Raw genomic sequence first — 12,598 nt, forward strand, 5'->3', positions numbered from 1 at the left:
GGTTACTTGTAAGTCACATGATCTAATTCTTTTTTCTGTCCCTGAGGCTCTCTCAAAGAACAAGTGGGAAAATATTTGTTGTCCACAGTCATATTGCCTCCTTTGTATTATCAGAATTATCAATACGAGTCTTAACTCAAACTTCATTTTAAGTACTTCAGTCACCAGATGGTATTTTTAACTCCTCTTATAAAGTACTCAAGATTGAGTACTATTTGACTGCTGTTATAGTAATGGACAAATGATTTCTATAATCCAATTTAAAATTTTAAGTCAAACTCCCCCATTGTTTCCTTCATCAGAGTGATTTTTCTAAAGCATAGGTCTTACCATGTCACTTCCTAGTACCTCTAGGATCAAATATTAAAGTTCTCTTTTTGGCATTTAAAGTTCTTTATAACCTAACCCCCTTCCAGACTTTCCCAGTTTTCTATACTTAGGTCCCCTTCATATACTCTCACATTCAACCACACTGGCTTATATAATTTCTTGAAAACAGCATTCTTTTATCTCCATGCCTTCGTACTGACCTACCTCCATGCCTGGAATGCTCACTTCTCTCACCTCTGCTACTACCTTTTTCCCTGCCTTCCCAATCTTCCCTACCTTCCTTCAAGGTTCAACTCAAACCCCATATTTTATAGATCTTCCCAGCTGCTAATGCTTTTTCCTCTGTATATACTTATTTTGTATATATCTTGTGTGGTTCTCATTATTTACATCTTGTCTCTCTAATTAGAATAAAAGTCTGAGGGCAAAGACTATTTTTGCTTTTCTTCATATCCCCAGTGCTTAGCACAGTGTTGGCACATAATAGTCAATAAAAAACTTAGTTAATATTTATTTAGCACCTACTATGTGCCAGACACAGTGCTAAGTGCTGGGGGTGCAAATAAGAAAAAAAAAACTAGCTCCTGCCTCAAGGAGCTTACAGTCTGGTGGGGGAAGAAGCACTGAAACACCCAAAAGGAAGCTAAAAAGGGAGTGAGGGAGGTGCCCAACTTGGGGCCTGGTTGAAAAGTAGCTGTATAATAGAGTAGTACAGTCAAGTGAGAAATGAGATAGGGTTCGTGGCTCCATCCTTCAGTTAGAAGGGCAGAGGTTAGTGATGAGATGGAATACAAAGGCTGAGGGTGTCTTAGAAGATAATGAAGTAGGGGTTTCTTTGTCCTGTTTTTCTGCCTTTCTTTGAAATTAGGTCTCCCTATGTGGCTGTGGTTGGAAGGACAGCAGTGCTACAAGATTAGGCTTGATGGTCTTGAGCCCACCTTTGTAGTCTCATCTTAGGAAGACTATAAGTTTACAGAACATGCTCATGGAAGAATACTGACAGTAAAATTTTTCAAACATTAGCACAACTGTGTCCCCCCAAATAATATTTTATCCATCACAGCTTGTTTTTCTCCCAGATAGCAAACCCTCAAAATAATATTTTGACCTAATATGCAAATCAGCCATCTCTAAGAAGTATAAAGTATAAGAACTCCAATTTCAGAAGGGCACATTGTAGCACACCCTCCCCTCCAGCTGTAACACACCTTCATGCTGAATGGAACCATCTCTTTGCTCCTAAATTGGCTTAGCCCACTATAGTTCAAAACTCTGGAGCTTGAGATCCATCAGCCTCAATCTCCCTAATATTTGGGACTACAAGCATGCACCACTGCACCTGTCTCATAGTTTCTCCTTACTTCTAGTCTCTGTCCTTTTCAGTTCATTTTACATGTGGCTGTCAAGCTAGCAATCTGATATAACATGTCACTTCTTTCTCCAAAATATACAGTGACCCCCTCTTTCCTAGCACATCCAGTCTGTATCTAGTTTGTTCCTGGTTTTTAAAACTTTGTATAATCTAGCCCAACCCAAATCTTAGTTTTCACTATTCCCCATATATCCTCTCTGTATAATAGGTACTTTGGAAGTACTTGTTCACCTCCAGAGCATTTAGGGTTAGCCATTTTAGTGAACTAATTATATATTTGTGGTTTTTTTCTTCCAATTATAAGAAATAAGGACCATGTTATCTGTGACATGGTTTCAGAGTACCTTTCTGTTTCACCTTTATGACATAATGTAGGACTTTGGAAATGAAAAGTATTAATTAGGTTTGGGTTTGAATTGAAGTCATAATTTGTTAAATTTTACTGCACATATCAGTTTGGAAGTGTTTTTGATATTATTACATAAATTTATTTCACTTGCTTTTAGAGGTTTTTATCAGTTGCTTTGTTGTTTCCATCTCCTACATTTCCTTATCCATCCTTCCTTTTCTTCACCCTTCCCAGATACTCATCCTTTACATCAAAGATTTTTTTTTTCTTAAAGGAAAAGGAGAGGAAAAAAATAAGGAAAAACTGTCCAGTATATTAAAAAGCATCATTATATGCAAAGTTCTACATCCCTGGATCCTCACCACCACCACCAGCTTTGGATGGGACAGAACAGTGAAGGCAGGGGAGGGTGTCCTCCCATATCTTCCATAATTTCACAGGATTCTTTTTTCTTTAAAAATAAAAGATTTTAGAATTTTTTTAAATTACTTAAAATGAAAAAAATCTCAATTTTAGGAGATTCCAGAAGACATACTTAAGAATATAGTAGAAGAGCTTCCTCAGCCACGAAAAATACCTAAAAGGCTAGATGAATATACCCGAGAAGAAATTGATGCTTTTCCAAGATTATGGACTCTGTAAGTCTCAATTATTATCATTTTATTATTTTTTAGTCTGAATTTAGTTTGTTCCATAAACTTCAATTAAGTGATAATTTCCTTAAGGCTAAGGAATGTTATTATTAAAACCTTATGATTAAAATAATAAATTTTATTTATTTCTATTCTCTCGACAACCCCTTAATACTATTATCTGCTCAGAGCAAGTGCTTAGAAAATGTGAGCCAACTGAATGAATGTCTTTCACCCAAAGTTTTAAACCCTTGGAGTGACAAGTAAAGGGCTCTTGATTTCTGTTGCAGATCATTTTAAAGGATATATATTTTCATCAGTTTTTTCAAGTGTAAACTCTGCGGTTAATAATTTTGCCATTCAGATAGCTATAAGTGACCAACAAGACATATAGATACATTTTTTTATAATTGTAATTTAATCAGACAGCTTGACAGTTAATTCAGAGTAAAGTAAGCTGTTTATCATTTTATGCATGTATCTTGCCTTGTCATTTCATTTTTGAGGATACATCTTTGTATCCCCAGTACTTAGTATGCCTCATATTTTGTAAACTTTAAAGGACTCATAAAATATAACCATCATTATTACACAGCTTTGTCCAAACAATGCATGATAATGGTAGTAAATATACTACTTTTAATTAATAACAACAGGAAAAAACAAAGTCAAGACATTTAAGACAGTTTCTTCAATGCAAAAAGTTGTTCTTGATTTTCTATTCTTTTTTGTGTGATTAATAAAGTAAAATACACAATTGCCTTTCTTGCCCTAATATTCTAATGCAGCATCTTTTCCAAGGGATATTTGTTTTCGGGAAAACATTTTACTAATTCTCCTTTTTTTTTCCTGCCTCAACACCCTTCTAAACAACCCTTTTAACATATATGCAAATAATTTAAATGATTTTATGGGTAACTTTTACTTTCATTTCTGTGTATCTAAGTATTGGTTTGAAAACAGTTTTTACAATGCCCTCTCTTGTAAAATGAAGACATCCTTAGAAAATCCAAATTATGCAAACTTCTTTGCATCTCAGTCCTAACGTTGAGCACTTGGTCTTGAAGAAAGATCTAGGCCTGCTGATTCTTTGACTGCATCAGTAGAGAGCATCGTGCAGTGGAAAGAACGCTGCACATGACGTCAGGAGACACCAGTTTAAATTCCGACGTGGAGACCTGCTAGATGTATAGACAAGTCACTTCAATTCCAAGCTTCAGTGTTTTCATTTTTTAATGGGAATAATCGTAGCAACAATACATTCCTCAGAGTGTAAGGAAAATCATTTAGAATCATGGATCTCGAACTGGAAAGGACCTTAGAGGCAATTCTAGAGATGAGGAAACTGAGGCCCAGAATAGTTGTGCATTGTCTAAGTTCCCACAGATAGTGACAGAGGCAAGATTTAAACCAAGATCCTTTGACTGGAAGCAGTGCTGTTTGCAAATCATGAAGTTCATATGAATGTTATTATCCTGTTATTATTCTTTGATTTTATATATTTCTTCCCCTAAATATTTTTTCCTTCCTGTTCTTCCTGCTTCATTTTGATAATTGAATGTAAAATGTTTTTTATGTAATCTCTTATAAAACATCCCATCTCCAGTTTCCATGCCTTTGCACAGGCTGTCTATCCCTGGGTCTGAAATTCATTCCACCATCACCATTGCCTATTAGAGTCACTAAATCACTTCACAGTTCAACTCAAATACACATTGGTACCATTTGGCAGAGATCTCTAGGTATAATTCAGTGGAACACATTTTAGGGAGTTAGAATCATCCCTATACTAGATCCTTAGCTTAAAACCATGCAGCACTTATGCTCTAATGGCATAGCCTATAAAATCTCAGAGTCGTCTCCACCCTGTGTTTTAACATCAGTAGTTTTTAGTAAAGGAACTATTTTCATAGGATTACATTAGTTTTTGTTGTAGTTGACCTGGCCTAATGCAGTGTCCTCATTTCTGTGGAAGATGAAAACTAGAAATAGACTGCTGGTTCTAGTGATAAGGAGGTCAATAGAAATGATGGAAAGAGTATTTCTAGTAGAGGCATGTCTAAAAGAGAATTCCTCTTTTCTCATTTGAAGCAGGGATTTAACATGGCATGCTAAGTAGGTCTGTCACAGCAAGCATGCTAATTGTATAGCCTGGGAGTCAACAAACAAGCTGATTGACCTCCTGATGTCTCTTTTTGGCTAAAAAGTTAAGAATGTTTTTTACATTTTACAATAAAGTTTTGTAGCATTTAAAAATGTAAAAAAAATAATTCTTAGTTTGCCAGCCATAGTTTGTGGACCCCTGTATAGATTTTTAAAGTCCCCACAGAAATGAGGTGGAGATAACTGAGATTTTTTAGGCTATGCCATTAAAGCGTAAGTATTAGGGCTGATTGTCAAACGTACCAGCACACCCCTGGTGATAGAAAAGCAGAAGATATGAGTAAATATTTATTTGGGGGGGGGAAGGGGGGAAACATTGGGAATAGGCGCTTTTTGCCAATGTTGTCTTGGGGTCCAAATGATTACTTCAGGGTCTACTTTAGTGGGACAAATTCTAGGGAATTAGAATCATCCCTAAATTAGATCCTTAGCTTGAAGCCAGTCAGTCAGTAACTTTTTTTTAAGCACCTGCTATATGCCCAGCACTGTGCTAAGCCCAAGGGATACAAAGAAAGACAAAATACAGTCCCTCCTTTCAAAGAGCTCACAATGTAATGAGAGAAAACAACACATAAAAAAGAGGCTGTAAAGGGGAGGAAGGGAAGTGAGGGTATCCAGGTAGAAGTATGATGAAGTCCTCCAGCCAGGTGGAAAGGGATAAGGTGTTTATTACCCTGTGCCCTCTCCTTAAATGGAAGGTTTAGGAGGAGCTTTCTGATGTCACCCTCCACTCTCTCCAATCAGAGAGAGAAGGGCTGGAGTGGCCAGGGATACTAAGGAGGTGTCTTTCAGAGTTGATTTGATCTTGAAAAAGATGAGTTTTTGGAAATAGTAGTGAAGTATACATGAGCAGGGAGGTGGGAAATAAAGCTGTCTAACAGGATTAGCCAAAAATGCCTGAGGGGAGACAAAATGTAACTGAAGTAAGATTATTGACACCCAGGTCATAGAACTAGGATTCAAATTCTACCTCCAGTGCTTACTACCTATGTGATTTAGGACAAGTTACTTAACTTCCCTAGACCTCAGTTTCTTCATGCGTAGAATGAACAGGTTGGACTAGATGAACTGAAGTTCTTTCAAGTTCTGTCCAGATCTGTGATCCTATGATCAGTCAGCAGATATTTTTTAACAGTCTCCTACATGTACCATTTTGGACCATAGGTCTACAAGTACAAGTACATAGGTCCTACATGTACCATGTTGGACCATAGGTCATACAAACGGTATGAAACAAGCCTTCCTTAATGAGAGCTTATATCCTAATGGAGACGACAAGAGTAAAAAACATATATAACTTAAAGTGAAAAAACATAAATATATACAAAGTAATTCAATACAGTGTAATTTAGGAGTGTAAACACTAGCATTTGGGAAGATCAGAAAAGGTTTCATGCTGAAGATGGTTTAGCTGTGTTCTTAAGGCAGAGAAAGGTAGGTAGAGCTGTCTTCCCAGCATGATGAGTGGCCAGTGTAAAAATAAAAAGCAAGAAGATAGGAGATGAAGCATTGTACGTGAGGAAGAGAGAAGGCCAATATGACTGAATCACAAATTGCCATAAGGGGATCCAAGATTCAGTAAGACTGGAAAGGTAGGTTTGGGCTGAGTTGTTTAGGACTTTAAAAGCTAAACAAGGGAGATTATATTTTATCCTAGAGGCAATAGAAAGGTATTGGACTTGAGTAGAGGATTCACATCTTCTTAATGCTTTAGCAACAGTGTGTCTAGGATGGACTGGAGTGCTAAGAGTCTTGAGGCAGGAAGACCAGTTGGGATGCTTTTGGAATAATTTAGGAGATAAGGACGTGAACTAAGGTGATAGTTGTGTGAGTGGAGATATTAAGGCATATACCAGTATGGAGGTAGAAATGGCAAGGCCTAAAATTGATCAGATATGTGGAGTGAGGGAGAAATAAAGAATCTAGGATAATACTGAGGTTATGAACACCAGAGATTGAAAGAATGGTGATGCAATGAACAGAAACAGGGAAGTTTGCAAAACAGGAAAAGTTTTAGAGGAAAGATAATGAGTTTGTTTTGGCACAGTGAGTTTACAGTGTCTCAAGTACATTCAATTTGAAATGTACAATAGGTGATAAAGGACTGGAGATTCAGAAAGAGATTGGGGCTGGATATATAACTGAACCCTATGAAAGGGGAGGGGCGGTGTGTGTGTGTGTGAAATGAGAAAAGGCCTACAATAAAGGAACACCCACAGTTAGGGGGCATGATATTACATATGGTTCAACAAAGGAGGCAGAAGGAATAAAGGAGATAAGAAGTAAGCTGAGAGAATAGGAGCACAAAAATCCAAGGAGAATAGAACATCCGGGAGAAAGTGGTCAATAATGTCCTATATGAAAGAGGACCAGAATGTATAGTCTGAAGATGGCTAGTGTATGTCAGACCTTAGCTATTAGAGACTTTCTTTGGAATAGGTGTATGCATTACATTACAGTTCAAGAATTGAGGCACTTAGCCATAACATCAATTTGCCCTGTTCATAGTTCAGTTTATTAAGTGTTAACTGGATATTTTAATTTAATGTGGGGAAGTTTTTTCTGGATATCTTTCAAAAGCATATGAAAAGCAGAGGAAAACAAATAGGATAAAAATTCAAGTCATTAATCTCTGAGGTCATGATTATTTCAGAGGCTGAATTAAATGAGCCTAGTTCAATTGTATCAGTGCATTGTGAAAGGTTTCATAGATAGTCTGTATACTGTTCTGAATACTGTTCTGAATAATCTACTATTAAATATTACCTTCAGAACTTCACTTAATAAGTACCTTTTGCAAGATATTACATGTACACACATATGTATAACTATAAGTTAAGTTCCTTGGAATGTACTTAATTAACTAAAGTTATTCGATGGTATTTTTTTGAAGCATGATTAAAACAAATGTAGCTCAAGTATACCATGAATAAACTAGGACTTATATTGTTTAGTTTTTATGAAAATGTATGTGTAAAACTTATTATTTGAGCTGATAAATGTAAATTAATATTCTTTACTATTTGCCTCTTCTGAAGAAGAAAGGTCTGGAGTAATAGTAATTGTCACTTTTTAATCAACATCTTATAATTGCTTGCATATTCCCAAGTAGCACCCTATCCAAATAAGTACTCAGTAAATATTTGTTGATGTTAATTTACATCAAGATTTTCTTTGAAATGTTTTAAAACCCTACAAAGGAAGTCATACATACACACATGCATATGTACACACACACACAAACACATACACATGAGCAAAGTAAAAAAAAAAAGTTTTTCTTTCCTATCAGAGATTATTTTTATTTTTTGCTTTGTATTTCCAGCACCTAGTATAGTGCCTGACATATAATGTGAACTTCATGATTGTTGAATTTACTTGAAAGGTTTTGTGTGCTCTAGGCAAGATTTGAAAATTGTATACACACACCACTCTATGACCTGGTGCACCTGAAAATTTTGTTGCTTGTTGATTACCATCCATTAAAGGTTTTGAGCCTTCGTTTTAACTCATGTGACTTCTCTCATTAAAAGATAAGCACTTAGATGTCATAAAGAATTTGTTGGCCCTCAACAGGCCCATTTTTAAAAAATGTTTCAAAGTGTCCCTCATTTGGCACTTAGTGTCTTGAACCCTAAATAGCTGCCTTTCTTGGTACTTCCCAGTACTCTTGCTGTCTAAAGAATATTTCTCAAACCTGAATTCAAGAGACACTAATTTATGTCTGGTTCACTGGCTTTTTTTTATCTACTTAAGCTTGGCAGATTCTTTTACATATATATAATGTTATTTTTTTTTTAGCTAAATTGAAAGTACCGAAGAATTCAATATGTTAAAATCTTGTTATTTTTAAATAATGTAACAACCAAGTATTTATGGAATTTATGCAGATGGAAATATTTTGCTATCACTAAAGGCCATTTCTCTTAATGGAAACCTTAGCTATAGATTTCACCTCTGTAGTTTTATGGGTAGGCTTGGCTTGATATTATATACCTCAAAGAGTCTTAATTGGCATTGACATGTATAATGTGTGAGGGGGAAATGTTATAGGAGCCTTAATCACATTTCCTTATGGATTGTGAGACACATATATGTATTTGGGAAATGTAGGTAAATGATACATTTGGATTTTCTTTTTTTTTTCTTTAGAGGAGAGTGTAAAGAGAGGACACTATCCATTTTCATAGGGAAGTTATAGCCCCACACCATTGCTTTCAGATGATCAAATAATTATACATTCTGTCAAACCACAATAATAATGGAAATAAGAACGGGGGCTTTTACTGTAATGGAAATTTTTACATTTTGGGAGCTTAAGAATAACACTTGGATCATTTTAACAGTTTTTAAAAATTTTTATTTTTATAGAATTCTGCAAGAGAGCTTCCCTTAGGAAAAACCAGGCATATGGAAAGTTTCCATTTTCAGTCAGTTCGAATTATGTAGAGGACAGAGTAACATTTATAAAATAAAAATTTAAAATGTCACTCATTATTCAGAAATACATTGTTTAATGAACCAGTCAATTAACAACCATTTATTAAGTACCTACTGTGTGCCAACCATTGTACTAGGTGTTGTGACCGAAGTGAAAAACTCCCTAGCCTCAAGGAGCTTTGTGGCAGGGAAATATGGAAAGTGTCTGGTTCTAAGATAATTTTTTGAATGGCTTAAAACAGGAGCTTACATGGAAAGCCAGTGATAATATGAGCATCTAAGAAAAGTGAGAGCAAAGACCCCTGACCAGAGGACAAGATGAGAAACTTGTGCAGGTGCCCACCTAGTGCATTGGCCTAGATGGGAGCTTGAGTAACAATGATTTTGCTGGAGGGTCACTTCCATCCAAATCTGTAGCAGGAGGAAAAACTATCAAAAAAAAAGATCAGAAAGCAGTCATTGGAGTTGCCCTTGAAAGGATTAGGAGTTGCTTGAAGGCAGGAACTCTTCTTAACCTGGGAACTGAATTTGTTTTGTTTGCAAAATTTTGATAATTGTATTTTAATATAATTGATTTCCTTACTAATTTTGTGTGTTTTACACATTTAAAAAACATTCTTCTGAGAAGGGATCTACAGGTGTCACCAGACTGCCAGAGGAGTTCATGGCAGAAAATAGGTTTAGAACTCCAAATTTAAGGCAATAGTAGAAATTAATAAGCTTAAAGTTATAGTTATATTGTTATAAATTAATATTTATACACTTCTTTATGGTTTACAAAGTACTTTTATTTCATTCACTCCTCAGAATAATCCATTAAGGTAGGTGCTAGAAGGAATTTCTTTATTCATAATTCATATCTGTACTTACAGAAATATATTTTCACTTGCCTCAGAAATTTAATAGACTACTTAAAGAAAATTTATTTTATTTTTCTACTCTTAAAACAGAGCTCCAGCAAGATTTTCCACCATTTTGTGACATTCATGAGGGACATTCCTGTAAGACAGAACTCATTTGATTATGGCTTCTCCTCATTCTTAAAATTAAGAGGTTGGACTAGATGACCTCTAAAGTCACTTCTGTCCTAAATCTATGATCCTGTGATTTTAACAATGAAAAATTAATTAACTTGAATCGTATTCAGCAGAAATCTAATGCAGTGCACTAAATTCTACCAAGTTCTCTGAGGACTTAGAGATTAAGTGGATTTCCCAACGTCATTTAGCTAGTTAGTATCAAAAGTAGAATTTGAACCTAAACTTAAATCTACCTCTCTACCACTTCTACCTACTGTAGAACAAACTTAATTCCTCTTCTTGATGACAAATCCTTGAAATATTTGAAGATAACTATCCTGATTTTTCGCTGCTCCAAGGTGAACCTCCCCACTTAACAAAGAGAGGATCATTTAGCCCTATAGTCATCCTAATTACTCTCCACTGCACACTCCTCTCTTTGTTAATTTCTTCCCTAAAAGACGGTGCCCAGAATTTTATACTTTGCATGTGTTTGGCAGTGTGGTATAGTAGATAGAGTCCTGACTTTAGAGTCAGGAAAGCAGAAATTTGAATTCCATCTCAAGTGTTGCATATGTGAGCCTGAGGTCATTTTACCTTCCAGATTTACTTGTAAAATGAGAAACTAGCCACCTGTGTTAATGGATTATTCTGAGGAGCAAATGAAAAAAAGTACTTTGTAAACCTTAAAGAGCTGTATAAAAGTTAACTTTTATCCAAAAAAAGTGGAACAGTCACCTTCTTGAGACCCGGAGATGGTTACAGACTTGACCACTGTCCTTTGAGTAGTAAGTGATAAGTCCAGGTGTGAGGTGATGAGAGTCTCCACCAATCCAGTATTGTTAGAGAAGAGGGCCTACATGAGAGATGTTACAAATTAGAAACAATAGGACTTGGCAATAGAATGGTTATGAGGAGTGAGAAAAAGTGAAGACTCAAAGATAACACCTAGGTTGTGAGTGTCAGTAACTGCAAGCAAAGTGATACCTTTAACAGTAACAGGAAAGTTAGAAAGAGGAAAGAGTTTGGGGACAAAGATAAAAGAGTTCAATTTTGGACATGATAGGGTTAAGCCGTCTACAGGACATCCAGTTGAAGTGTCCAATAGACAGTTTTAGAGATGCAAGACTGGTGATCAGGAGAGAGGTTAAGACTGGACTGATAGATCCGAGAGCTTCAGAGTACACCAAGCTGGGCACAAACTGAATGGCACAGTTTGTGAGACATAGCAGACTGCTGTATTCTGGGAAGATTTGAGCAAGAGTTCTTATCTTGGATATAAAATTCAGTTGGATAGTCTAGAATTTAGGTTTGTTTTTATTGTATAAATCTGATAGCATTGAGAGTTATATCATTATCCTATAAGAAAATGTTAACATGTTTTGGTGAAGCTGGCCCAAATAAGACACCATTCTGTTCTTCTGAAGTCAGAGTTGTGCCTTAAGGAAATGAATACTGTGCCTGTCTTCCTGCCTACCTGTCTACCCTGACTGTGCCTCACTCTTGTGATTTTTTTCCAGTAATTTGTGGTGTCACTAGATTTACTGGAAAAAATTTAAAGAGGGAGGATTATGCTAAATAATTCCATACAGTGGAAGTTACTTGAAACCTAAGCAAGCTGACCTTTTATTGTTCCTAAGATTAGTTTGCTATCCATGTTTAAATTCAGTCATTTGATTTTTTCTTGGAATAATTAGCCTTATTCTAAGTAATTTAAGTCAGAAGTGGAAAAAATTAAATTTTAAGGGAAGAATAAAATTATACTAGTAGGTTTGGATTTTTGTTTCACCAGTTTTAATAGATTTACAACCAGAATTCTATTTCTTTTTTTAACATGGAAAATAAATTACCTTAATATGGCAAACAATTTAAAGTGTATCTGATTTTACTCTGCTGACAACCATCTGTGACACAGATTTAAGTTACATTTTATTCATAAACCAAATGGATCTTTTCCCACCACTTTGCAGTGAAAATAAAATCCCCAGGAAAGTTGTGTGTGGGGTAAAGTGATATATACATATGTGTGTATGTATATATGAAGTATAAGGTGAAAACCTTTATTAAAATGCTCCCCTTTTTACTCTAATACAATCCTGTTCATCCATCTTTAAGAAAATTCCCAACTTTTTCTTCTGAATGGGATTTGAAACAGGAGGTGTACTTATTTCTCCTTTCCCTTACTAGATCAGCCACCATCTTCTCCCATCCCCCTCTCCAAACTAATGGTAATGGATATTACCATTAGTGGGGTTTACCAGAGAAGGAATCCCAATTTTTGTGCAAAGTGGTG

The 12,598-nt window shown here is 35.7% G+C and overlaps 1 protein-coding gene across 1 annotated transcript in view; it reads left to right on the forward strand.

Annotated features, from left to right (window-relative positions):
- The window catches only part of MRPL13 (mitochondrial ribosomal protein L13), a 45,183-nt gene that overhangs the window by 28,055 nt on the left and 4,530 nt on the right, over positions 1-12,598 (forward strand). The window contains exon 6 of the mRNA XM_072603194.1: positions 2,568-2,689. Coding sequence (XP_072459295.1) covers positions 2,568-2,689 — 122 coding nt within the window. The remainder of the gene's footprint in view (positions 1-2,567; positions 2,690-12,598) is intronic.

Source organism: Notamacropus eugenii, chromosome 4 (genome assembly GCF_028372415.1).
Source record: "Notamacropus eugenii isolate mMacEug1 chromosome 4, mMacEug1.pri_v2, whole genome shotgun sequence".
NCBI classification, from domain to species: domain Eukaryota; kingdom Metazoa; phylum Chordata; class Mammalia; order Diprotodontia; family Macropodidae; genus Notamacropus; species Notamacropus eugenii.